General features: G+C 56.7%; 9 protein-coding genes across 9 annotated transcripts; all 9 read right to left on the bottom strand.

Moving 5' to 3' along the window:
• Nucleotides 1-2,573: 2,573 nt before the first annotated feature.
• Nucleotides 2,574-3,872, bottom strand: LINJ_19_1560 (peptidylprolyl isomerase-like protein; the record flags this gene model as incomplete). The annotated part of the gene is made up of 1 exon (XM_001465085.1): nt 2,574-3,872. The coding sequence occupies one exon, from the start codon at nt 3,870-3,872 to the stop codon at nt 2,574-2,576; it is 1,299 nt and encodes a 432-aa protein (XP_001465122.1).
• A 1,078-nt stretch (nt 3,873-4,950) lies between these two features.
• LINJ_19_1550 (conserved hypothetical protein) lies at nt 4,951-7,308 on the bottom strand (the record flags this gene model as incomplete). The annotated part of the gene is made up of 1 exon (XM_001465086.1): nt 4,951-7,308. The coding sequence occupies one exon, from the start codon at nt 7,306-7,308 to the stop codon at nt 4,951-4,953; it is 2,358 nt and encodes a 785-aa protein (XP_001465123.1).
• A 5,081-nt stretch (nt 7,309-12,389) lies between these two features.
• Nucleotides 12,390-13,355, bottom strand: LINJ_19_1540 (conserved hypothetical protein; the record flags this gene model as incomplete). Its single annotated transcript, XM_001465084.1, has 1 exon — nt 12,390-13,355. The coding sequence occupies one exon, from the start codon at nt 13,353-13,355 to the stop codon at nt 12,390-12,392; it is 966 nt and encodes a 321-aa protein (XP_001465121.1).
• A 1,297-nt stretch (nt 13,356-14,652) lies between these two features.
• On the bottom strand, nt 14,653-14,997 carry LINJ_19_1530 (conserved hypothetical protein; the record flags this gene model as incomplete). The annotated part of the gene is made up of 1 exon (XM_001465083.1): nt 14,653-14,997. The coding sequence occupies one exon, from the start codon at nt 14,995-14,997 to the stop codon at nt 14,653-14,655; it is 345 nt and encodes a 114-aa protein (XP_001465120.1).
• Nucleotides 14,998-15,778: 781 nt separating this feature from the next.
• LINJ_19_1520 (eukaryotic translation initiation factor-like protein) lies at nt 15,779-16,624 on the bottom strand (the record flags this gene model as incomplete). The annotated part of the gene is made up of 1 exon (XM_001465082.1): nt 15,779-16,624. The coding sequence occupies one exon, from the start codon at nt 16,622-16,624 to the stop codon at nt 15,779-15,781; it is 846 nt and encodes a 281-aa protein (XP_001465119.1).
• A 2,141-nt stretch (nt 16,625-18,765) lies between these two features.
• On the bottom strand, nt 18,766-20,631 carry LINJ_19_1510 (putative protein kinase; the record flags this gene model as incomplete). The annotated part of the gene is made up of 1 exon (XM_001465081.1): nt 18,766-20,631. The coding sequence occupies one exon, from the start codon at nt 20,629-20,631 to the stop codon at nt 18,766-18,768; it is 1,866 nt and encodes a 621-aa protein (XP_001465118.1).
• A 796-nt stretch (nt 20,632-21,427) lies between these two features.
• LINJ_19_1500 (conserved hypothetical protein) lies at nt 21,428-21,781 on the bottom strand (the record flags this gene model as incomplete). Its single annotated transcript, XM_001465080.1, has 1 exon — nt 21,428-21,781. One exon carries the CDS (start codon nt 21,779-21,781, stop codon nt 21,428-21,430), a length of 354 nt encoding a protein of 117 aa, XP_001465117.1.
• A 1,206-nt stretch (nt 21,782-22,987) lies between these two features.
• LINJ_19_1490 (oxidoreductase-like protein) lies at nt 22,988-24,742 on the bottom strand (the record flags this gene model as incomplete). The annotated part of the gene is made up of 1 exon (XM_001465079.1): nt 22,988-24,742. One exon carries the CDS (start codon nt 24,740-24,742, stop codon nt 22,988-22,990), a length of 1,755 nt encoding a protein of 584 aa, XP_001465116.1.
• A 389-nt stretch (nt 24,743-25,131) lies between these two features.
• MPK4 (putative mitogen activated protein kinase 4) lies at nt 25,132-26,223 on the bottom strand (the record flags this gene model as incomplete). Its single annotated transcript, XM_001465078.1, has 1 exon — nt 25,132-26,223. One exon carries the CDS (start codon nt 26,221-26,223, stop codon nt 25,132-25,134), a length of 1,092 nt encoding a protein of 363 aa, XP_001465115.1.
• Between the last annotated feature and the right edge of the window lie 160 nt (nt 26,224-26,383).

Below are 26,383 nucleotides of genomic sequence, written 5' to 3'. Positions count from 1 at the left end.
CGACGGAACCCACTCTGAGAGCGTCAAGGCCCTCCGGATGCAAGGCAAGAGGGCACTGCTGAACATCTGCAGTGAGAGCGTCGCCACCGGCCGCGTCCTTGCTACCTGGAAAAGAGGGGCACAGCGAGCACCTCCTGAGGCCGCACAAGCCCGATGATGGCCCCGCGTCTTACCACCCTGTAACGCTGACCAGCAATCTGCGCAGCCGTCTGGAGGAGAGGCCCCCAGCCACAGCAGCCGGGCTTCCCTCCTCACGGCTCCACGCTCGCACTCCTGGCTCGTTAGATCACGGTGCTGAGGAGGTCCAACGCAGACCCGCACCACACTCGCCGGATCATGACTTTGTCGGCCTGCCGTCGTGTTTGTGCTTGCTTCCGCACGAGGAAAGCCAAGATGGCCCGGCTTCCGTGCGGGGTCCCACAGGGATCGGCCCGAGGCCCTTCTCTCTCCATCATGGTGGTGGACCGGCTGAGTGCGCAGCGCATCAAGACCCCCGGACTACGCCGCGCCTTCTTCGCTGATGACCTCGCACTCCTCACATTCTCCACAGCGAAAGATGTCACGCGAACCACACTACGATCCGCCCGCTGGAGGGCGGAGCACTGGACACGGGAGCACTTCGTGGAGCTGAGTGCCCCCAGAACGAGGTGCTGCACACTCTTCGGCGCGCGACACCGAAGTCAACTGCACACCTCTCCGCCCTCACGCGAGCAGACCACCTCGCGCATTTGGCGCGGCAGGTGTGCAGGCCGGATCACGGTGCCGCCACAATGCCTCGGCAGCTCTCATACGGGCATGCAGGCAGGCACCCGGTCAGAAGCCGCCGCGATGCTCTACTGCCACCATGCACTCGTAGGCACCGCGGCAACAGGCTGCGGCTGCGCACTCGCTCTCCCTCCTCAAGACGCTCCGCACCGGCCTGACAGCGGTGGAGGATGGCACATCGCGACGCATTGGCGGGGGGGGCACAGGTGCCGGCGCTGCTGGCCTGTCGCGTTCGCCCCTCACTCCAGCCCGTCTCTGGCCCTTGGGAGCTGGTGCACAACGACGTGGCGGGCACGCTTGCAAAGCCAGCCATGCCAGGGGCGCCGACGCCGACTGCATGGATTGCGGACCCGGCCACCGGTCTCACACGCCAGGCCGACAGCCCCCGCTACGGCACTACACGATGCGACACGCGCTCCTTGCCGGCGTCTGTCCCGCACCGAAGCGCAGGCAGGCGGTGCAACAAGGGGGACCACCACCCCTCCCCTGCCTGTGTTCGCTGGAAGGGCGGACATACCAGGCGCTGTGCCCGGTATGCTACGCGAGATTCGCGGGTTGCTCGAAGCCCGAAGGTAGCGCGCTTCGCGCTGTGGTCTTGCGCGCAGTGATGCGGCTACGCGCACATCTGCCTCGCGCTGCATGCGCTTCCCCTGTCGCGTGTCTATGGCTGCCCCCCCCTCCCCCCTGTGTGCCCCTTCACAACGGCAAGCCGTGAGCTCGCTGTGCGCAGACACACGCTTACGCGCGGGTTCAGGAGAGGGTGGAATGCCCCCGCCGCCACAGACGCACAGCAGCGAGCCGCACGGACAGCAACGCCGTCCGGAAACAGGCCCCAGGGCCCGAAAATGCGAGCGCTGTGTGCACCTGCGGTCAAGCACAGCACGCATAGACGGTGTATGACATCCAAGAAGGCATGCAGAGGTCAGAGGAGCACGAGTGATGGACGGGAAAGGCGCGAAGAGACGCACACCGGCCAGCGCCACAGTGCATGTGCGCGGCATATGCCGCATCTCCTACATCCGGCCGGGTGGGCTGATGCGGCACGGACGCCGGCAGCATGACGGGGGACACCCCGAGTTGCACCACCGACCCCACCAGGCCCCCATGCGGAGAGTCTCCACACCACGTTACGGCGCGCAGCGGCCTGAGGCGAGTCAGGGCGATGCACGGCACACAGGCCGGGTGCAGGGCCTCAGGGGGCCCTGGCCTGACTCTGGCCAACTTGCGGCTGGAGCTCATCCGGCATGCACCTGCAGTGCCCCTCCCCCTACCACCCGCACCACAGACGCCGCCGCCTCCGCCCTCGAGCAGGGCCGTGGACGCGGGCCGCTTCGGATCGATGGACGCCGTCCAGCCAAGCGCGTTCGCGCCGATCGCGCAGCGCGCATGCGTAGAAGGGACGAGGAAGGACGAGGGGAGCCCGCCAGACGCGTGCCCCCGACTCGACGGCAGAGCGGCTCGTCCTCGCGGACAGGAGCCTCGCCGTGGTGCAGCAGAGGCGGGTCAAGTGGTGTTGTTGTGTGCGTATGCGTTTGCTGGCTTGCTTCTGGTAGAATGGACACGCTGAAAAAAAGAGTCTTCGCTCCGCTCGTGCGACTGGGCCATAAGCACGCCAGCGAGACGCAGAGGGATGAGGACGGAGGAGGAGAGACAACAGAAAATACTTCAAAAGAAAAAATGTAAGAGAAAGAAGAGGGAAGTCACCGTATGACGCTGCAGGGAAGGTGCAGCCGAGACGGGCGAGCGAAGGAGAAGCGGAGAGTCCGTGTGCGTGTGTGTGTTCTCCGCGGCCACGCTTGAGCAGCCCTCTAGGCGAACATCTTCTTGAACATGGACTTCTGCTTTTGGTCGAAGGCCCTCTGCTCCTGCATGAGTCGCACCTTCAAGCTGGCCGCGTCGGCATTCCCAGGGTCGATGGCGAGGATGTCAGTGACACACTTCAAAGCGTCGTCCCAGTCCTGCAGTCCGTCCAGCGCCTTCGCCAGGCGAAAGAGCGCCTTCGTGTTGCTGGAGTCGAGGCTTAGCACCTTCCGTGAGAAGTCAGCGGACTCGGCGTACTTGTTGCGCATCAGCAGCACCTGCGCGAGGTTTCCCATCACGCCGATGCGTACACGATGGCATTCCGGCTTAACGGTGTCATCGAAGCCGTAGTCTTGCCCGATGAACTCCATCGCGCGACGGTAGAAGCGCTCCGCCAGGTCCAGCTTGCCGGCTTTGAACGCGTCGTTTCCACTGTTCTTGCGCTTCTCCCCCTCAGCAACCTTGGCTTCTCCGATGAAATCATACGTCTTGACACGGCTCAGCTCGCTGATCTCGACCACGTATGTGACATCGCAGTGGCCTCGCTCGGCGCTGGACGGGATGGCGAACTCCGGCACGGCGTCGCAGATCAGGTCGCTGCGCACCCGGCACGCCGCCGATTCCCGCTTGCGCATCTTGTACAGAAACGCCTCTAGGTGCGGAGGCAGCGACGTGACGCCGACGACGGCCTTCCAGTCGGGCATCGTCTTCACCGGTGTGTACTTGTCCTTGTTCTCCGGATCGAATTCGCCCACGTAAATGAGAAGGTCCATCGTCACGGACGACTCAAAGTCTGGATTCTCGTAGTCGACGCCATCTTTCAAGACGCTCATCATGAGGGACTTGTCCTTCGCAGCGGAGATGTCGACCTCGCGCGTCCAATGGAACAGCTCCACCTCAAAGAGAAGCGTGGCGTTGGCAGGAATGGTGGGGGGGCTGCCAGCGACGCCGTAAGCGTACTCCGGCGAACACCTCAACAGCGCTTTCTCGCCAATCCGCATCGTCGACACACCCTTGTCCCAGCCCTTGATGACCTGGCCACGGCCCAGGGTGAACTCAAAGCAGTCACCCCTGTCGCGGCTGCTGTCAAACTTTGTGCCGTCCAGCAGCGTGCCGACATAGTGGACCGTTACCTTGGCCCCCTTCACGGGTTGCGAGCCCGCACCCTCCACCAGCACTGTCTTGTACAGGCCGCCATCCGTCCCGGGCACCTCCACCTCCTCATTCAGAGGATATGCCACCTCCATCGGCGGCTGGCTGGCCTCACTCACGGCGCTGGCGGAGCTGCTGATTGGTCGATCCGACATTGTGCAATAACGCTCGCTTGTTTGTGATAATTTCTCCTGATTCTTCGACGCTATGTGCGAAGTGCAAAAAGCGCAAAATTATGAAAACAAAAACACGACGGGGGGAGTCTAATCACCGTCGTGTTGTGGAGCTGTGAATAGAATAGAGAAGAGCCGAAAGGGACACAAATAGAAGGCACCAACAATATGAACGCTCAAGGATACCCTCCGCGCCTTCCCCTCGCCTTTCCACGGTGCGACACGGAGAGAGCTGAAATAGGGTGTCTTGTTACTTCTTACGCTGTGATGGAGCACGTGTGCGTGCGTGTGTAGCTGTTGAAGTGCGTGGAGCTTGTACGTGTGTTCGCTTGCTTGTCTATTCAAGTCGGTCAGGTCGGGTGAGCACAAAGAAGGGTAGACGTCAAAGGAAGGGAAGGGGGTGAAAAAAGTGTCGCGTTGCGCACTGACAGAGAGATCCTTCGAATGGAGAGGAGAGAAACCACAGACGATGCGTGTCTCGCGCCAACGTGACGAGCTCCCGTCGTCTCTCTAAAGGTGGTGCCTCCGCAGTTGCTGTTCCTCCCCACACACACCAACTCTGTGCATGTCATCTTCATCGCATGAGATATAGACCCTACTTCCCCTTCATCGTTCACCATCGCAGGAGACCACCATGAGGAGCGCTGGCACTGTCGCGCGCTGATGTGTTTGTTAATCGACGTGACGGCACTTCGAAATCTGTGATCACTCATGAGCATGCGCAGTTCCACAAACACGCACCGCCTCTATCTCCCCCCTTCCCATAGCAGTTGGTAAGCTCAATGAAAAGAGGAGCACCGAACACAGGAAGGGATGTTGTCTGTGAAGTGAAATACAAAGAAGAAAGCGTCACGTGCTAAGCAACTGCTGCCTGGGTAGCGGGGGAAAGACACACCACACAAGCCACGTCACCCGCGTCAGCGGCGTAGGCGTGACCCACGGCGGCCGATAAAAAAAAATTAAAAACTATTCCTGTTATCGTCGTAGGGCATTTCCGACTCCTCACAGACCACGTCGCATAGAAGGCCGTTAGCGGTGGTAGGCAGGGAGGTGGTCTCGTCTACTTAGTCGCAAAGCCATTCTGCACAGTCTCGTCCGCAGACCCAACACCCAGAGTGGAAAACCCCGCCCCCATAGGCGGACGCCGCGCCCGGTTGTCCTTGAGCCCCAGCGCCTCCTTGAACTCGCCCATCTCGAGGGCGGGTCCCTGCGCCGTGTAGTAAAAGCGATCGAGCTGCGTCGGGTTCTCCGGCATCTCTCCAGCGTCGTGCATCTCGCTGATGGGCATGGCAGCACGCTTGCCCAGTGCGGCCGCACCGCGACTTGCCTGCTCCAAGTTGGACTCGGACGGGTACGACCACTTGTGCACCGACGTCGGGTGGCTAGCACGGAACGGGGCGGGAACGTTCACATCACCGCGGGCCGCGTACAACTCTCTGTTCCCCTTCGGCAGGTACCCAAGCATCACCTTGATGGCGCGCTGCCGCTGCAGAGACATGCCCTCATCCTTCTCCGCCCACGCCGTGCCGTTCTCAAGTTTCAGCATGTACTGCAGTCGCTGCTTCCGCGTGGCCTTATCCTGCAGATCGTCAAAGTATATCTCCTTCTCATTCTCGAGAATGCGTTCATCGCGCGCCTCCAGAACCTGCTGCGGTGTGGGGTGCGTCACAGTCGTCTTTGGAGATCGTCCCGTGGAGGGATACAGGTAGCAAAAAATCTCGTCGTAGTTCGACTGGATTTGACCAGCGGTATGGTACGCCTTTAGCCGCATGCACTGCCGCTTCAGCTCGTCCAGAATGCTCTGAAAGACCGGAAACCCCTCACGCGGGGTGCCGAACTTGGTCAGGTTGATCCGAATCGCATGGCGATGGAGAAGATGCTTGGCCACACCCACACACTTGAAGCGTATCGCGTGTGGGTGAGTGCCGCCCTTGAAGGGCACCTCAATGCACTCCTTCGTCGGTGGAGGCTGTACGCCAAGCTTCTGTATTTTGAACTTTATCATCTCACGCATGTGCTCGCGGTGGTCGCCAATCATGCACAGTGCAATGATACGGCGATCCGTCTTCTGCGAGTAGATGGCACCGATGCGAACCAAATCCAGGCCCAGCTCCTGTGCCATCCGTCGTGCCTCCTGAACGGGTATGTCGGCGTCCATGTTGACCGACTCAATGACCCTTCGTCCGCCATTCTCGCTCTCCGCCGGGGTCGGCGGCGGCTCGTTGGGGTTGAAGGAAACACTAGCGCCACCACCAGGAGGCACGAGCTGGCGAATACGGACAAACGGTTCCTGAATCATCTCGTTGATGGGGTGCGCCTGAAAGTACAGAAGCGTCTCCTTGCGGACCTTGTTCGTGCTGTACTCCACCTCGCTCGTGTCCACAGCCCCTTCCTGCAGCACCTCTCTCGCAACTGCCTCCTGCCGATATGCACTACGCTCTTCCACGCGACGTCTGTTCTCGTAGTGGCCCCAGTAATCCGCGCCGCGCACCTCGAGAAGTGTGTTGTCGGTCGGCCTCTGGTTATAAGCGTCATAGACAATGCGATTCGCATCCTCGCCTTCGCAGGGTGGACTTGACACGATTGATAGCCGTGCTTTGTAGTCTGTCCGCGCGTTCACCACGACCTCCTTTGGCGCGCTCCGGACACCGCTAAGGAGCCCCTCATCAGACTCACCGACGTGTTCAGATGACGAGGCCCTCAAGTGATTCGTGTCACTGGGGCCTCCGGTGGGGAAGTGGGGATTCTCCGAGGCAGGAAGGTCAGTCTCGGCGCCGACACTAGCGCCCTGGTCGACGCGGCAAAGGTTGACGCCCTTGCCCTTCGTGGCCCTGCCGCGTTGAGACCGCCGGCTCTCCTCCTGCTGCGTCTGGTATGCCTCAGCGTAAAGATGGTAAGCAGCCAAGTTGCGGTTAGTGTCGTCCCCAACAGCTGTTTCACTACGCGCATGAAAACGGAAATCGGAGGCGGCAAGACGGTCAAAGGACGACGACGGCTCCCATTGCATCCGCCGGCCGCGTTGGCTGCCACCAAACTCGGCGTACACCCGGTCACGCGGTGGAAGCCTGGCTCCTCTCTGATGGTAATCCCGCATCATGTCTCGCTCGAGTCGGTCAAGATCGCTCCCGAAGATGGTGCTTGTCGGCTTGACAGCATAGAGCCGCTCCATAGCATCCTCGTCCGACGTCCAAGCCTCTTCTGGTGGTGACTTCACTGTGAGCGACGAAGCCGGAGATGATGAGCTCGCCGCACTCATTGCTGGTGCGGAGTTGCTGGCCTCGTAAACAAAGCGGGTGATGTGCGATGAGCAAGACGTTGACCTGCCCTCCCCCTCCTCATCTTGGCAAATACTATCCGCAACGTCGACCGGCAGGATGCGGCTTGCGGACGGAGACGAGAACGACTCTGCCGCGCTCATGTTCACCGCCTCTGCGGGCCTCGACAGCGCGTCCTCGCGTGCCTCCCGCGTCTGCTGTATGAGGTGCAGCAACTCACCTTTCACCTTGGCGAGCGTCGGCGGAGGCGAGGACGGCGGCGGCAGCCGTAGTTTTCGCCGATTCTTCGTTATGCGTCGTGCACTCTGTCGCCTGGTGAGCAGATTCACACTGCTCAGCTCTCCCTTTCCGCTTTGTCTGCCAAACGAGTCCGGCAGCGCCTCCTCGAAGCCGCCGGGCGGCATGTGAAGCAGCCGACGCGTTTGCAGAAGAAAAGATGCAAGAAAAAGCGAAGGGCCGATGAAGGCGGCTGCGTGCGCTGCAGAGAATACGCCGCGTCGCGAGAGGGCGCCCGTTGCTCGACGCACCGTCATGGCTGAAGACGTGAGGTGGGGTTTTGACAGCAAAACGAAAAAAAGAAGAAAACAGGTGTGGCGCCCGTTGCTGGCATTCTCTGCACTGCGTTGCCGCGACAAGGGTGGACGCCCCCGCTGTTGGAGCGGTGTTATGAACTGTGTGATCAAAAAGGTCGAAGAGTTAGTTTTCCGAAAGCAGAGAAGCGTAAGAGACTTGGCGCTTGCACCCACTCGCGCGCAAAAACACTCGCACAGGCGGCACTCACAGGGCACACTCACAACGGCGACAAGATGAGCCAGTTGCCAGAAGAGTGTCTCACGCTTTTCGCACACATGCACTCTCTCAACGTCGCCAGCTTCGGGGACAGCACTGAACCCGATGCGCTGTCGAGCTAAATGGACAGAGAAGGGAAGAGAAGCAGGAAAGAGGCGAAAGCGTGGAGGGAGCGATCGCAATCAGACACAAGCGACCATTGTAGCGGCAGAGGGTCAAGATAAGACTAACGGCACGTGGTCGCCCTGCGGTGCCTCTTCGCCAGAGGTACTGCAACAACTCCAAGAGAATGCTATCGCCTAGGCATGCGCTGCTCAAGCGTGCACGCCTTCGAGTTCGCCAAGCAAAACCTTTATAAAGTCTTCGTTTCCCGTTCGCTGCCTCCGTGCCACGAATGCAGCACCCGAGCGAGAAGGGGAACTGCGAAGCACTGATCGTAGTCTCGGCAGATATGTATACGTACCTACACGTAGCGCTCATGAGCACGCTGCAACGCGCAGTACTTTCCTTGGCGGCCTCACGTGAGCGAGACGGTGCACGAAAAGCATCAAGCGTGCTCGCGAGCAAACAACAAGCAGACAGCCACACAAAACGGTGAAAGGACTTTACAGAAAACAACGAAGCACTTCGTTTCGTATCCATGGTGAGGAGAGAAAAACAAGGCGGCAGCTCTACCAGAGGAAAAACCGCAGGCGACACAAGCGACACAAACACACGTGTTGTCGTTCGCCGTCAAGAACATGGAGTACTTCACCAATCTATCGAAAGCCGTCACAAGCCATGTCGTTCTTGTTGAGACCATCGGTCGCACAAATGCAGAGAAAAAGGTGGGGCAAGAGCCTTGGCGCCTTTTGCGAATGAGTGAAGCGTTATTCCTCCGCTTTCAACGGTCTCAGAGAAAGAAGCCGCGTCGCGTCGGACTTGAGCACAAAACAATGAAACCGAGAAGCAAAACAGCCCACGCACACACTCCCCTCATTGAGCCCTTGCATCCCGCCTGATCTCGCCTTCATAACCGCTGCCTCACTCTCCCCTATTCGGCCCCAACCGTACCCAAAAGCACACCCCGTCCACGCAAGAGCACAGGGGCCAACAAGCAGCACAAACACACGAAAAGGAAGCAGCACAAAGAATGCGGTTCTTTGGTTGGTCCAACGACATCCTTCTCCTGCCGTCCTCCAAGCACACCCTGCATCGGCTGCCTGAGGTACTTGTGCCCGCCGTCGGTCACCTGAAAAAGAAGTCCGCCTTCAGCAGAAAACAAAATTTTATTCCTCCCCGATCTCTTATGCCCTTTGTCAGCGTGTCCATTCTACCAGAAGCAAGCCAGCAAACGCATACGCACACAACAACACCACTTGACCCGCCTCTGCTGCACCACGGCGAGGCTCCTGTCCGCGAGGACGAGCCGCTCTGCCGTCGAGTCGGGGGCACGCGTCTGGCGGGCTCCCCTCGTCCTTCCTCGTCCCTTCTACGCATGCGCGCTGCGCGATCGGCGCGAACGCGCTTGGCTGGACGGCGTCCATCGATCCGAAGCGGCCCGCGTCCACGGCCCTGCTCGAGGGCGGAGGCGGCGGCGTCTGTGGTGCGGGTGGTAGGGGGAGGGGCACTGCAGGTGCATGCCGGATGAGCTCCAGCCGCAAGTTGGCCAGAGTCAGGCCAGGGCCCCCTGAGGCCCTGCACCCGGCCTGTGTGCCGTGCATCGCCCTGACTCGCCTCAGGCCGCTGCGCGCCGTAACGTGGTGTGGAGACTCTCCGCATGGGGGCCTGGTGGGGTCGGTGGTGCAACTCGGGGTGTCCCCCGTCATGCTGCCGGCGTCCGTGCCGCATCAGCCCACCCGGCCGGATGTAGGAGATGCGGCATATGCCGCGCACATGCACTGTGGCGCTGACCGGTGTGCGTCTCTTCGCGCCTTTCCCGTCCATCACTCGTGCTCCTCTGACCTCTGCATGCCTTCTTGGATGTCATACACCGTCTATGCGTGCTGTGCTTGACCGCAGGTGCACACAGCGCTCGCATTTTCGGGCCCTGGGGCCTGTTTCCGGACGGCGTTGCTGTCCGTGCGGCTCGCTGCTGTGCGTCTGTGGCGGCGGGGGCATTCCACCCTCTCCTGAACCCGCGCGTAAGCGTGTGTCTGCGCACAGCGAGCTCACGGCTTGCCGTTGTGAAGGGGCACACAGGGGGGAGGGGGGGGGGGGGCAGCCATAGACACGCGACAGGGGAAGCGCATGCAGCGCGAGGCAGATGTGCGCGTAGCCGCATCACTGCGCGCAAGACCACAGCGCGAAGCGCGCTACGCTTCGGGCTTCGAGCAACCCGCGAATCTCGCGTAGCATACCGGGCACAGCGCCTGGTATGCCGCCCTCACAGCGAACACAGGCAGGGGAGGGGTGGCGGTGCCGCCTGCTGCACCGCCTGCCTGCGCTTCGGTGCGGGACAGACGCCGGCAAGGAGCGCGTGTCGCATCGTGTAGTGCCGTAGCGGGGGCTGTCGGCCTGGCGTGTGAGACCGGTGGCCGGGTCCGCAATCCATGCAGTCGGCGTCGGCGCCCCTGGCATGGCTGGCTTTGCAAGCGTGCCCGCCACGTCGTTGTGCACCAGCTCCCAAGGGCCAGAGACGGGCTGGAGTGAGGGGCGAACGCGACAGGCCAGCAGCGCCGGCACCTGTGCCCCCCCCGCCAATGCGTCGCGATGTGCCATCCTCCACCGCTGTCAGGCCGGTGCGGAGCGTCGTGAGGAGGGAGAGCGAGTGCGCAGCCGCAGCCACGCTCGATTGCCTGTGTCTTCGGCGCTGGTGCTGTGTCCGCAGCAGGTCGAGCCCCAGCTCCACTCCCTCACACTCCGTGCGACAGCTGCAAGCAAGGCGGCCGCAGCCTGTTGCCGCGGTGCCTACGAGTGCATGGTGGCAGTAGAGCATCGCGGCGGCTTCTGACCGGGTGCCTGCCTGAATGCCGCACTATCCGCCACCAGCGAGTAAGGGAACTTCGCGCAGCTCCCTTCTTTGTGAATGATGAAAAGAATAGTGCGCTTACAAAAAGAAGGAAAGGCAAACTTGCGTCAGAGCTGTGAATATTAGCGGCAAACAAGAGGTGCGCAGGGGACCATGTGGAGGCGAAAACGTGTCTCAATGAGTACAGGAGTTGTATCCCCGTGGTATGCGTGCGATACCCGCAGGTGTCCTTTTGATGCAGCGCGACAAGTTCTTCACAAAGGACGACGACAAAACAAAAGAACAAAAGAGGAACCTGCCCTTACCGTGTCGCACACGTCTGTTGTCCGTGGGAAAAAAGTTATAAAGAGAGAGATACATCGTGGTAGCACTGGCGGGAAGCACGCACTTTTCCTAGAAAAGAAAAAAGGTTTTGCCCTTTTCTTTCGTTTCGGCGCGCAGGAAAGCGAAGACGGAAAAGGGGGGAGGGGGAGGAGAGGGTGTCCACCGAAGTGAAGGGGACGTACAAGCGCTCGCGAAAGAAACTCATTCTGCTTTGCTTACTCCTGCCAACTCGCAGGATCCGTTAGGTACTGCCGCGCACATGTTTGAGGAGTCGGCACTCTTTCTACGGTGCGGTGCATAAAGCAGAAGAGAAAACGAGCCGAAAAGAAAGACACGAACGGCTCTTGTGGCCTCCAACTGCCACGTTTCTTCCGTTCGTCCTCTCCGTCCCCATCCCTGAGAAAGTCATCGCTATCACTGCCGAGCAGCACGCACAAGGCCACGTGCCCAGACTTGCACGCACAAAACGGCTTTGACGGGCGAGCGAGCTCACGACTTCGAGAAGAGAGATGCGGACGAGTTCGGCAGATTCTTTTCGGCAACATCTCCCTTAACTGGCAAGAAGCACGAGCAGCACTCCCCTCTACACCGGCCAGTCGCAGGCCCCACCCACGTGGTGCGAAGAAGCCGCAGGCGCGCGCTACAGCAATGCGCCGACCCAGTCATCTGAGCTCGGCCCCTGCCTCGAGCTCCTCCCCCCCCAGCCTCCTCGCAGGTCGCCTCACAGCCATGCCCATGGTGCCGGTCACCACCTCGTGCGACCCTCGGGGTGGCTCACGCTCCCCACACCAGTAGGCAGCGAGGACCGTCTGATATGCGCTCGAGTCACGCCGACACTTCGCCCATCAGGCGGATGGCACAGACGCGTTCGCTGTCGCAGGTGGCTCCGATGCAACGCCATCCAGGGCCTCGACCGCCGACATCAACAGCGATGCATCGCTCTGACCCCCCCCCCTACGTCGTAGGGGGGATGGCCCTGTCACCAGCAGAAGCGGCTCTGCAGCTGGCAGGAAAGGGGATAGCGGGAGGGGGCTGCTCGGCCACCCCCCCTGTGGAATAATGTGAATGCACTGGGCCCTGAGATACCACGCACTGGGATGCCCCCTCCCCGTTATCAGGGAGAAGCATGCAATGGAAAGGAACAAAAAAAACGATGTATTACTACACGTACTTTTCATCCCCTTCACCGACACTGACGTGCTCTTCCTCGTGCTTGGCCAGGATCTTGGCATCCTCCTCTTTCTCCCCTTCTTGCATCTTTAGATGTGTGTACCAGAACACTCCGAATAGAGTAATTACAATGCCGAGGAAGATACGTGCATTCATCTGGTCGCCGAACCACAGAAACCCGAGAGAGAGAATGACGCATAGCTTGAAGTGGCCCAGCACGTTGTACGTCACAGGGGAGGTCTTGCCTATCACCAAGAAAATGGAGATGTTCACAAAAAACGCCAGGAGGCCCGAGAAGATGATCACTATGATAGTGGGCCAGCATGGCGTGTAGTACTTGTTTGCAAGATCGTCGGCGAAGTAGGCCATCGGCATCAGCATGGCGCACGAAATGGGTGCCTGATTATAGAGAAGCTGAAAGCTGTCGCAGTGAAACTCACTCTGCTTCGTCCCCACCCAAATTTGATACATACACGTAATAAGAAGTGCCGAGAGGGCTACCACCGTACCCGCCAAGTTGGCCGAGGTATCGTTCACCGTGGAGAGACCCACGCCGATGCAAGTGACCGTCAAGGAGAGCTTCACTTTCGCGGAAAACGTCTTTTGATAGAATAAGGTCTGAATGACAACCAGCATGGGCGTCGTCAGCACTTTGATAAGCTGATAAAAGCCAATGGTGTTGTAGACCAGCGACACGTTGTTCAGCGCTACAAAACCGCAGAAGCCCACGCAGAGGGGTAGGATCTTGAGTACGGGTATGCGTTTCGGCTCGAAGACACCCATCATGCGGCAAATGAACAGCCCGAGGGTCGTGATGAAGAAGTGAATCACCGTGAGGAGGGTGCCATAGCTGAAGCCGTGCCGCGTAAAGATGACTTTGTTCGTATACACGATGCCGATGCTGCTGAAAGCGTTCAGCGCCAGGTAGAGCAAAGTGCGAGCCTGCTCTGTGGACATATTCGATGAAGCAGAAACTGCCAAAGGCGAGAAGAGGGATTACTTTCCTTTTGCGTTCCTATTACAGGCGCGAAAAGAGAGAAGAAAATTTGGAAGTCGGCGAAGCCAGTCAGCGGGATAAACAATGAAGGTGATCGGCTGCTCGATTTCGTACGGGTGTCGAATTCAAAAGCCCCTGGACCCCTGCTCGTGACTGTGAAGAAGAGCAGGATGCGGCCGAAACTGGAAAACTCTGAAGACAGAGTGTAAGAAGAGGTGAGAAATCAGAGTTCAAGCATGCATGAACTGCTCCCACTCATTTATTAAGCAGATATTTGCCCGCGCAGTCAGGTATAGAAGCATATCATACACTCTGCTACGTCGTGCAGATGCAACACGCCACACGCACAGGCACATCGCCACTCAAGCATCCCTGCGGTACAAACGGCACCTGCATCGCCGCTGCTTTAGGGATATGCTTCTTGCTGCTGGTCCCTCTCCTTTGTGTTTGTGTTTCGTTGCTTTCGCTTACGCTTACAACCAGTTGTACCTGCTGAAAAAAAAAATGAAACAAGTGACGACAAGATGAACAGCTACCGTGTACCAGAAACCACACAAGCAACGACGGATAAAGCAAAAAAAAAACGTCATCCGCCCCTCTGCGAGAAGGAGAGAACAGAAAAGTCACACGAGCACACGGAAGGACACATCCTCACAGGCACAATCCAAATCGGCACACGGCACTCACAAAAAGAAGGGGGCCAGCTATCGGTGCATTTCTACTGATCAAAGGACAAGGAAGCACAGCTTAGAGTGCCGTGATCCAGTGAGCGCACATGTGGGTGAGGGGACAGAAGAGATGTGTACGACTTGCTTCCATGAAAGCCCCCCACGCAACGATGGCTTGATGGGCCCTCCACCAGCCAGCTGCAGCACTGCGAGAGGCGCCTCTCGTCTCCGAAAAAAAGGAGAGGACGACAGAGTGCACCGCGGAAAGGGTGCTAGAAAAACACAGGTTTGCACCTCGGACGTCGTTTGTCTGTCATGCGCAGGCTGTGGCACACGCACGCACGGAGAGAACAAAAAAAAAAAGGTAAGGAAAGATGTGAACAACCTGTCGAAGGAGAGTGAGACCTCTCCACAAACTCCTGTGGTAAGCGCGCAGGCGAGCGGTGGATCGGCGGAGAAAAGAGAGGCCAAGTGCGTTGCACATTCGACGATCGTTTCATCCTCAGCGGGGGCCTTGCTTCCCTCCCCTCGACCGCAGTACCCTGCCTGTGTCTATGCGGAGTGACGGCGAGGATGAATCGCCGCCACATCATCCGATGGTGTGTAGTAATATAACACTATAAGTGCACATTGTATCGGAGATTATGCGCAGCAGAAGAGTATTGGCGTTGATTGCGCCGAGTAGTACTTGCGGCGTCACACCGAGAAGGGAAAGCAGGTTCCCTGCGGACGTCAAGTCTGCCGGCACAGCTTCGCTTCCAGCGACCAAGGATGCAAATGCCCCGGTTCCACCGCTCACGCTTCGGCAGATGGAGGTGGTGATAGGGACTAATGGCGGTAGCATCCGACTCGCCTGCTGAGGGGAGCTGATGTGCAGCCGGGCGTACATGTTAGCGGGAATGCAGCAGCAGCTGGCAACGCGACGACCAAACATCTTCCCAATATGAATCTGAGGAGAAGAGATGAAAGAGGGAAACGAAAAAAAAAACACCGAGGTCAAAATGCAAGGTCCCTCTTGGCCTCTGTGTTCTACCTCAAACAAAGTTGAAGGGAGAAGGAGTTTCCGATATCGACTGAGCCGTCGGAGCAGACGTGTGACAGGAGGCCGAAAAAAACAGAGGTGCGGACAGGGAGAAGAGGGAGAGGAAAGAGTGAGCCGTGTGTAGAGAGGCAGGCAAGACGCCAGAGAAGAAGGGTCAGCGTTTTCAAGGCAGGCCATGTGTGTGTACCGCATCATTCTTGTACGTCAGAGAGTTCACTATGTTACGGAGAAAATGCCACCGAGCGTAGGAAAGAGCCGATGGCGTGATACAAATGAGGGCACATTCTTTGCCAATGAGTATTATGATCATGGAGGGCGGCGCGGTTGTAACACATTCGCAAGTGAACCCACGCTCCCGGGCGAGAGAGTAGAGGGAACACGCGTGTGAGGGCACTTTTCTGCCTTCTCTGAAGGTTTTCGTGTTTGAGTGCTCCGGAACACAAGGTAGCAACCGAATACTCTGATGTCTAAAGATATGGTGAGCAAATGAGAAAGGGCGGCAAGCCTCTTCCTACTCGATTGGCCAAATGAGGCGAGGACGTGTACCAATCATCTAGCAAGTTGCAGTGCGCTTGTACGCGTGACGCTAGGGGCTCAAAAAGACACAAAACTCGCGGATAAAGGAATACCTGACAAGCGACACACACTGAGGTTGACGGGTCGAGGTGTAGTATCACACAGCTTCACCCCTCACATCGATTGCAAGAGTGTACTTGGGCCTGAACGCTTGAGCAACGCTGCTGCCGCCCTTTACAAACTCCTGCTTTGCCTCCATCAAGTCCCGGTGCGCCACATAGGTCATTGCTGACGGAATACTAGACGCCTCTCGCGTCTTGGCAACTGGAGAACGGTCTGGAGACCGCGGCATCTCCATCAGTGTGTCATTTTCGCCGCTTTTTCCATCCCTGCTGGTTTCCTTCGACAGGGACTGTAAGTGCAGTTGCTTGCGAATGTACTCTGCAATGCGCATTTGAGATCCCCTGTTGTCGGCACTGCGAGTCCACAGGCAAAGCTTCCACTCACTTAGCACAGACGTCGCATGGCCAGAGGGCAAGGTGCGCTGCCTCCCGCGACTCACAGTGACGCCGCAGACCTCCTCCTCGTCACCGGGAAAGAGCTCCCCAATCGCAGAGAGGCACAGTGTCTGCCAGGCCTCATCGACCGGCTGCAAATCGCCCTCACTCCGCGACGACTTGCCGGTAAAGGGAATCACCCACTTTCCGCCTCTGCGGTTTGCCTCGTGCTCCCACATTGGGGCAATGTGTTTTCGGAAAAGGTAATAGGAGCCGTTCGGTGGAAGCTGCGATGGCAGGATGGTGCAGTTGAAAATTCCCCAGAAGCCCTCGGCACTGTCGAACAAGCCAATACTCTTCACTTGCTCCAGCCAGTTGGTATTTTCTGTGCCCTGGCCTTGCTGTCGCTGCGGCATGTCGCACCACATCTCCCACGTCCCCCACAGCAGAGTAAGCGGCTGCTCATCTGTTACAGTACTCGCCGGGGCACATCTATTCGGATCCATAGCGTCGGGGTGCGCGGCAAAGCTAGAAATGAAACGCACTTCACGAAGAAGAAAAAAAAAACTGATGCAATGTCTATCAGTCTATGTGTATGATGCTGAGAGCGCTCTCGATAACTGTGGTGAAAGGTGAGAGTGTGTGTCCCTTCATGAGCCAGGGACTTCTTCCGTCTATCTGAGCAACGCCTGCAGCTTCTGTGTATAAGTTTTTTCTCCTCTGTCTAGGCGGTTCCTTTTGAGGCGGGCCAGAAAGCGTAAGGACGAAGGGGCAGCAGTCGCGGTGATCCGTGGAAGCGACATCAGACGTGTTCCCATGGAAGGTGATGATTCCTTCCGGTATTCAAAGATGCCTTTCTCCTTCCGGGGACCAACACGCGACCAGTGAAAGTGAGCCTCACTCCCGCTAAAGGGCACGTCTGCAGCGGGAGAAAAGACCGTGTCCGCTTCCAAAAGCGCCCTCGACGGAGGTGCGGTAAGGTTTGTCGCTGGCTGCTTATGCTTACAGGCACGAGTCATTCCTCGCTCGACATCCATTGGGCCCTCCTGTTGGTCCCACTCTGTACTGCAGGTTCAAAAAGCAAGTAAACACTTAAAAGTGGCGCGTGCACGGAAAGGGGGAAAAGAGAGAAGAAATTTTCGAACATTTTCCTTCAACACCGCCTATACAAGTAAGGTCGACTTCATTTTGCATCAACGTGTTCACTCCCTGCCGTACAACACGAGTGCGGCCCCCCTCTACACCGGCCAGTCGCAGGCCCCACCCACGTGGTGCGAAGAAGCCGCAGGCGCGCGCTACAGCAATGCGCCGACCCAGTCATCTGAGCTCGGCCCCTGCCTCGAGCTCCTCCCCCCCCAGCCTCCTCGCAGGTCGCCTCACAGCCATGCCCATGGTGCCGGTCACCACCTCGTGCGACCCTCGGGGTGGCTCACGCTCCCCACACCAGTAGGCAGCGAGGACCGTCTGATATGCGCTCGAGTCACGCCGACACTTCGCCCATCAGGCGGATGGCACAGACGCGTTCGCTGTCGCAGGTGGCTCCGATGCAACGCCATCCAGGGCCTCGACCGCCGACATCAACAGCGATGCATCGCTCTGACCCCCCCCCTACGTCGTAGGGGGGATGGCCCTGTCACCAGCAGAAGCGGCTCTGCAGCTGGCAGGAAAGGGGATAGCGGGAGGGGGCTGCTCGGCCACCCCCCCCTGTGGAATAATGTGAATGCACTGGGCCCTGAGATACCACGCACTGAGATGCCCCCTCCCCGTCATCAGGGTCAAGTAGGAGGAAGCAACAAGAGAATGTAAGGGATGGAGCCGTGGTATAGGCACGTGTTAGGGAGATCAGCAGGAACCCGCCGGTCGTCGCAGCGGCAATCAAAGAAAAGACAAAGCGAGATTATGGGCGTAGCAGAAGCGCATATAAAGCGCTCTCTCCTCCTCTGCTTTGCTTTTAGAATGCGTGAACGTCGAAGAAGTAAGGGAGAAGGGAGAAACTACAAAAACACCGTCTAAGTCGAACAAGAGAAGCAGGATCCGAAGACAGGGAAGAGAATCACTGGATCACTCATCACGGAACAATGCAGAACAGAGCGGAAAGCGGGAAAAGAGCCGTGAAAGACCAATCCGTCGCGGCCCTGACGCAAAGAAAAAAAAAAACATGTAAGACCAGCAGTGAGGAAAACATAAATGGTACAAGACAGCAGGGGAAATCGTGATCGGAGAAGCGAATGGGGACATACCATAGTATCATCGAAAAGAAAAGGCGGGGTAAGAGAAAAGCGAAAGTTGGGCGTCGTGCAAGGCGATGAAACCAAGAAACATACAAAATAGGAATGGAGAAACTACACAAGAGGGCGGTGCGCTTTCGAATTCATCGGTGCTGGGCGATAAAAGGGAAAATAAAGCAGACGAGAATTGAAAGTATTGAGAGGGAAAGAAAGCAAAGAAAAGCTAACAGCAGTATCTGGGGGGGGAGGGGAAGAGCGTGTAGGCAGGAGGAAGGCCTTGCATTCGTGCGGTCTGTAAGGGGTCCTTCGTGCATGAATGAGGAAATGTGCACTACGATTCGCAGGATGAAGAAAGACTTCGACACAGAAGCCAATGGCATGGAAATGCACTTGACCAAGATGAGAAACGTTCAGAGTCTCTAGTAGACAGTGGAGGCCTGCTCGCAACTGTTGGGGGAATGAAGCGCCTCGGAAAAGGACTCACTATCTTCTCTACCGTTTACAAGCTGACGTGGAATCGTCGTCACGAGTCCCTGTGCATCCTGCACAAATAGCCACCCCTCATTCTTGCGCAGCGAGTGGACAGAGTTCTGGAACGAGGTGGAGAGTAGCTGCCACACAGACGCGCTGCGATTGAGGCCTTTCCCACGCGCATTCTCGTCGTCGTCCTCCACCTCTGAGGTGGCGTCAGTGTATGGGCCCTGGTGCTTCATCCATGATGAGTTGAGACACTCAAAGGCTGAGGGACGATCCGCTGCCCTTGGCGCAAGCATGCGACGTAGTAAGTTCTTGGCCGGCTGCGAAACGTAGTTCCACTGAGGTCCGCTAAAGTCCAGACCTTCGTGCACAGCCTCAATATGCTCCTTCGACGACCGACACGGAAACGGCTCGCACCCCGTCAGGAGGATGCATATAGTCACACCAGCCGCAAAGATGTCCATACGCTTCACTAAATCTACCGGCGTTCGCGGCTTGGCTGCGTCTCCGAGCTGCTCGGCGGATTGCCGGTTTGAACGAGGGCGCTGCAAAGCGTTTTTCCGCGCGTTGTAGGCGGAGAGAATCTCAGGGGCAGCGAAGCCGAGCGTTCCACACGGAGTGGACGAAATGAGGAGCGGCTTGCAAGCCTTCGCACGAGGCTCGGTGCGCTGCACGTTTTCCGCCCTAGGTCCTACAATACCAATGGCATCCGCGGGTACAGGCGGCAAAGGGGGGCGCGAGATCTGTGCTGGCGACAAGGTCGCATCTCCAGCCTCGTTTTGCGGAAGCAGCTTCGCGTACCCGAAGTCAGCAAGGCGTATGTACAAATCATCAGACGAGTTGGTGTGCTCCGTGGAGCGCCCGTCGTCTGCACCGAGAGATCCATCCCCCTGCCTCTGTACATCTGGATTTGCAACGGGTTGCAGCAGAATGTTCTCCGGCTTGATATCGCGATGCACAACGCCGCACACCTCGTGCATAAAGTGAAGCGTTTCGAGAAGCTGGCGCGCGATGACGACCACATCATACTCCATTGGAATCTGTTGGCGAACTAGCCAGTCAAACAAGTCTCCGCCCGCCACGTACTGAAGCACAATGTAGACCTCACTGGGGCCCTGCGCGACGAAGTGCAGCTGAACGACGTGACGATGGCAGCATCTACGTAGCGTGTCCACCTCCCGTTGAATGTGCTTCCACCTCCTCAAGGAGAAAACAGTCGACTTTCGGATCGCCTTCACCGCCACCGCGCGACCAGAAAGATCGGCTAGCACCTTTGCATCCAGCGCATCAATTAGAGACCGCGCGAGCTCCTTCGTAATGTCGCGACGCACCACCGTGTGATAAACCTCACCGTTGGCACCTTTGGAGATGAAATGCCTACCTTCGAAAAAAGTACTCCACCCGTACCGCGTGTGAGGGTACGGCAGCACAACGCCCATCTGCGTGGCGTGGCATAGCTGCAGCAGATGATGCTTTGCCGTCGCGTCACAGTATTCAAAAATCTTATTCCAAACAAACCGCGGTGCGTTGGCGACCAGATTCGGCCCTGCTACGCATCGCCGACACACTGGCGCAAACTCGGCAACAGCGTGCTCCTCGTCATAGCAGGTCGAAAAACTAGACCCGTAGCGGCGCCACACGTAGCACTCGCCGCAGCAGCGAAGATGGCAGCGGCTACATTGCTTGAGGACGAGGGTGCTTCCCGTTTGCAGTGACGACTTGCGGGTCGCTTTCGTGCCACACAAATCACACACCGCGCGGCGCCGATTGGACGTCGATAAAGACGCTTTCCCGCTCTGCGATCCCATCTGATCCGCCTAGGCGTCTAAGAAGGACCTCGGAAGAACTGAGCCAGCTGTGTGTAAAGTTTGTTCGAGGCGGTTGATCGGTAGCAACAGACGTCGCCGAAGCCCTGTGCCGGAGGTGGAAAGAGACACCTGTAGCGACTGGTCGAATCCCTTTTCTTCTGTGATAACGTATCTCGCCTGTGCGAGAATGAAGAGAAAGCGGGATATGCCAAGTAGACGTGGTGCGTGGCAGGAAGTCACTCTGAGTCATTAGAGTCCTTTGCAGCGCAACGAAGCACCACACACTTCACTGCCGACCTCAACGTCAAGCAAAACAAAGGTGCAATGGCATAAAAGAAGGCGCGATTTACAAGCGGTGTCCCGACAGTTGTTAGCTGCTGAGCGGCGGGGGCGGAGTGCGTGCAGAGCATCGCAAAAGCGTAGACAAGGGAGAGAAGCGATGATTTGAGGACAGTCCAGAAGGGGCATACGAGACGAAAAAATAAAAGTGAAGCACTCCACTCAGCACAGAAAAGTGTACCTGTCTCGCCTGAGCACACACTCGCGTCGCGCCCATTGGCATGGTGCACATAAGTGCTCACGTGACCCAACTCGAGCAGCAGAGATCTGCGAGGATTCATTGTCAGCCACGGTGAAGCCGACTTTTTTTGTGCTTTTCGTTTTCATCAAACGAAACGGCGCAGTGACACTGCTAACCCTCAGTGGGGTTGACCGGCATTTTTTTTATTCTACTCAACAAGCTTGTGAATAGGAAGGATGTTGGCATGAGTAACAGAACGCGTATTAGGACCAGGGATCAGCTTTTCGGACCTTTCTCTTCTAGAGCTTCCACCTCCATGCGATGGCGCCGCTTCTCCTTGGCGATACACTTCATCAAATCTACCTTGTACGGGAAGTAGCAGGCAACATGCTTCTGATAAAGTTCGTACCCCTCCACGTGATCCGCCTCCATGCATTCGTGAAAGAGTGCGTTGAATTGGTAGCAGGGGTTGTCGGCCTTCATATCGGGATCGTACGGGTGGTAGGGGTGCCGGCCGAGAAGTTCGTTAATGTGCTTGTTGGCCAGGTCCTTCGTTGGCATGTTTTGAAGGTAGGCATCGTCCCCGTACATCCAATTGATGGCACGGCGAAAGTACGTGTCTTGCGGCATCCTCGCCTTACAATGATGAGTTTGTGATGCGTGTCTCTAGCCACTGCTGTCGGCCCCTCGACCCAGCTTCGGAAAATGTGAAAACGGAGAAACGATGGGGAGAGAGGAATAGTGGAAGGGGGCTCCAAGAACGGCACCCCAGAAGTGCCTATGTGCTTCTTTTTCTTCGCAGCAGCAACACATGGCATTGCGCATAAAACAGAACGAAAGGAGCCCATCGGACTGCATCGCTGATGTGCAGAGAGGCTCTGGAATGCAAGAGACCGCAGAGAGCTGTTTGCTTTTCCGTGTTTGAGTGCCAAAGCACAAAAGACCAAGACACCGAGGTGGTCGATAATGTCACTAGAAAGATCCAGCGGAAAGAACAGTCAGTACACTCAACGCTGTCGCCCTGCTCGCCGCAGGGACAAAAATTTTATCGTGGTAGTAGCCTGCAAAACGTTGTGGCTAATGCCTGCGTCCGTCAACGTACGGCTGAACGCTGCGAAGCCCACCGCGGACAGGCTTGAGTGGACGCGCATCGTGATCTGGCTCAGGTAAGGTTGCTCTTCCTCCTCGGGGCAAGACCGCCAGTACTCCCTCAACGGCTTAAATACTCGTGCAGAAGGGTCAGTGGCCTTCATAATGTGTTCTTCGAAAAGGCGTCTTCGACGATAAAGTTCAGTCCTTCAGCTTCACGAAACGTGGCGATGGCTTGGCTAAATGCAATGTTGCGAATACTGGCCCTCTTGCCGTTTGCCATGGTATGATACTCTGAGGAAAACGCACGCGCAGTTATCAAGGTTGGGCTGCACGCGTTTAAGCAGCTCGCTCATGCCAGCGCCAATGCTCTTCTTCTTCCGCCTCACTTGCGATAGTATCGATAAACTGTATCATTGAATGGTTTCTATGTATGATGCAGATTCACGGACACCAGTGGCTTCACTAGCGCAACAGTTGGAGATTGCGCAGTAACGAGAAATATGCACCGTATCAGCGATAAGGGCACAACGTCAAAAGTGGAGAGACTGTGCGTGATGTACAAAACAAAGCATCCATTAGCACCTCATACTCAAATAGACGTGTACATCTCAAGCGCCGCGCCGAAAAGCTCTGCAAGATCCATGTAGAGGAATACTGATTCACTGAAAGTTCCATTGCTGCGCCTCTATTTTTTTAACCGTTCACTCATGTAGTCCATCATACACAGCGATAGGAACGTATGCATCACTCAAATATGTTTCCCGTGCTCCATATATCGAAGTTCAGTCGCCCTCGATCCTCTAGCATCAACAGTCGTTGCTCCTGCACACTGTCATCATCGTCTGGCTCGGCGAGCAGGTCGCACTTGACCAGCTGCCGAACAGATAGAAGAGCCTTTGCCGGACCACACACAAATAGCTGACCCTCGTTTTGCAGGGAACCCGTGACCATTAGCCTGTTCCGCTTCACAAGGTCGGTCACATACCTGCCTTGCTTCTTATTGTCCTCCTCTCGGGAAAGCGCGTACTCGTACTTGGCAATGGCTCCTGTCCTCAGTGCTTCCTGGAGGGTTTCATCATACAAAAGTTCCGCCTTTGTGCGCGCTCCGTAGAACACCCAGCATGGAAACGGAGCACTGCCGGCGGCTGTGGAGGCGCGACGAAGCATCAGCTGCGTGACAGCCGCAATCAAAGGAGCAATCCCTGTGCCACACCCGATAAGAAAAAGTTGACTGCACAAACTCTTGGCTTGAGCAGGGTTGCACAGAGCTGTGCATCCAGCCTGAAGCTGCCGGGCAAATAAAGAGTTTCCAAAAAGAGAAAAGCTGACGTACATGCCTCTCTGACCTGCGGCAGCTGCGCTCCTCGTCATAGAGCGCGCTGCACAACACAACGGGTGGGACGTGTGTCCAAAGAAAAAGTCGCTGTGGTCCCTGGAGGCATCCTGAGCAGCTCTGTTGAGCATGTCTGCAACGCGCTGAGCGTCCGCGCCAACGGCAGTAGCTGCAGGTAAATTTGCAGAGCGTCGAGCGCACACCTCCCTCATGCACAGCTGAAGTGGGCTTGGCGGAAGCGTTGCAGGAATCCAGTTTGCCAGGCTATACCTGCGCGTCTGGAGCGGTCCACTGACCTCAAGGAGACGGTCAAGTGGAATTTGGACGAAGGAAAAGACCTCAAGTACGTCGACAAGAGAAGGGTAGCAAAGCGGTGTACTGCTTTTTGACAGCGAACGCAGCAGCTGGGGACCTGTTTCAGAGGACGCGCAGGCCTCAAGAAGTCGCACCTTCTCTGGATCGGGTGACGGGGTGGTTGAAGTCGAAGATGCTGAGGAAGGTTTGGAGTCGCTGTAAATTCGAAAAAGACTTTCGAAAAAGCTCTGATGCAACAGGTAGCTACTACTGCTTATATCGACGTAGGCAGAGAGAAGCTGTCCAAGTGTCAGAGGCTTTTGTAGCGGAAGCCACGGGGGAAAGTTGTCTTCCGGCACAAACGGGGAGCGATGCAGCTCGCACCACGCATACGGATCCAGGCGAAGCGCCTTGCACAGCCTCTCAACGTCATCGGCGTCCTGAGTACCGCGACTGTTAGTCACAAGAACCTCCACTACATCGCCTGGTAGCATTGTCCTGCCTTTTGCGGATGTGAAGAGGTTGACGACGCTGATTCCCGGATCAGTTGGAGAAAACAGGGATGTGCTGCAGCTCACTAGTTCGATTCTGTCAATGGGAAAGAAACCGCGCGCCTTCATTTCGGCTCTCTCCCACTCACCTGGAGAGCCTGTGGTGGGCAAAGCTGGTGGATCAATGTACTTCACCACAACGGAACCGATATAATTAACAACCTCTTCCTCCTCTGAGGATTGGGTGCAATCCTCTTCGATCCCCCCGCCTGCTATAAGCTCTTCAAATCTGGCGACTTCATCGTAGTAAATATCCCATACGCAGCGGGTACACCCGCTTCCACAGCACTCCCCTGGTGCTGGCTCACGCGGACGTCTCATGCGTCTCAACTTACCGGTGTATACGAAAGAGATCGTCGAATAATTATCCCTTGATGAGCAAAAATAAAAAAAAAATAAAAAACGATCGAAGTATCCATGTACTATTGAGAGGCGGGGAAAAGGGGAGGAAGTATAGATTGGGCAGCAGCGCGCACAAGATTGGTTTACGCTTCATCAGAGTTTCTTATTTTTTCTTTTTAACAGTCCAGAAACGAGGGATCTTCGATCTCTAGAAATTACAGTGAATTTTAATTTGCGGAGAAGAAATGTGGAGTGTTGCCTTGCTCAGCAATAGCCACAGTGCACCGTCAGTGGACGATTTAAAAGCGGGTGTTCTTATTAGAAGAGGTTTGAGTGGTGCATGCAACAAAAAAGTGAGAACCAGATTCCTATCCGTTCGATTGCGAATGGGCTTCGACAACCCGCCACAAATCCTCACGGAGTTGCTCTTTGGTTTCTATATGGCTATGATTCCACACAAACGGATCAGGAGCGTCAGCTTCTTCTGCGGCATCTCTGTACTTCGAAAAATATGGATGTTCCATCACTTGCTTCGCAGTTAATCGCCTCGCTGGATGGAAAACTAGCAGCTTCGACAGAAGGTCAGTTGCCTCTTCTGTAGCCATTGGAAAAAGATCTCTGAAGGAGAGAGCCGGCCGACGCGGCTGAGAGAGAATAAATGCCTTTGCTTCTGAGCTCAGAAACTCCATGTCATCTATGGACGGGGATCCTAATAGGTTGACAATCATTACTAGCTGTCCAATATAATCTGTTCCCGGAAGCAAAGTGCGCCCCAGCATTAGCTCTGCAAAGATCAGGCCAAGGCTCCAGACATCGACCGCGCTCGTGTACTGATTGGATCCCATCCCGAGTACCTCAGGGGGTCTGTACCACCGTGTTACGACGTACTGTGTGAGATCTGACGAGCTCATCACTTGATCATCACGAGCCAGCCCAAAATCGCAGATTGCTAGAGCGCAGTCTGCATTTACAAGCAAGTTGCTCGGCTTCAGGTCGCGATGCATCACCTTGGCAGAGTGAAGGTAATGCAATCCACGGAACGCTTGAATCATAAAATACTGCAGATGTTCATCAGTGAGTTTCTGCCGACTTCGTATAATACGATTTAGATCTGTGTCATAAAGATCCATCACCAAGTATATGTCCTCAAAAGTCTCCTTTGACTGTGGCCGCATGAAGTGGTGGAGGCGAATCAGATTATTGTGCTTCAGCGACGTCATTATCTCCATCTCCCGCAAAATTCGTTTCCCTTCACGAAGATCACCAAAAACACGCGACAGTCGCTTGATCGCCACTCGCTCACCCGACCCGTTCGCGACCGCTGAACAAACAGTGCCACACGCACCAAATCCAACAACCTTGACCAGATCATATTGCCTGTCCACTTCGAACTGCTGCCCTCGGACACTATATATTTTTTTGCCGCTGGGCAGTTCAACTAAAGGGACGAGTTGAGCCATGTTTATTTATGTCTCCTCCAGTCGCTTTCTGGACTGTGAGCAGCTATACAACCAACATTTGCAGCAGTAGTGAGCAGAGATGTAAAGGGAGTAAATTTAAGGTATTTTACAGATAGTTTCCCGAGCATATGCAGTTGACTTGAGTAGTGTGCAGCGATTT

This window comes from Leishmania infantum, chromosome 19 (assembly GCF_000002875.2).
Source record: "Leishmania infantum JPCM5 genome chromosome 19".
NCBI lineage: Eukaryota > Euglenozoa > Kinetoplastea > Trypanosomatida > Trypanosomatidae > Leishmania > Leishmania infantum.
This window is presented reverse-complemented; position numbering and strand designations above follow the sequence as displayed.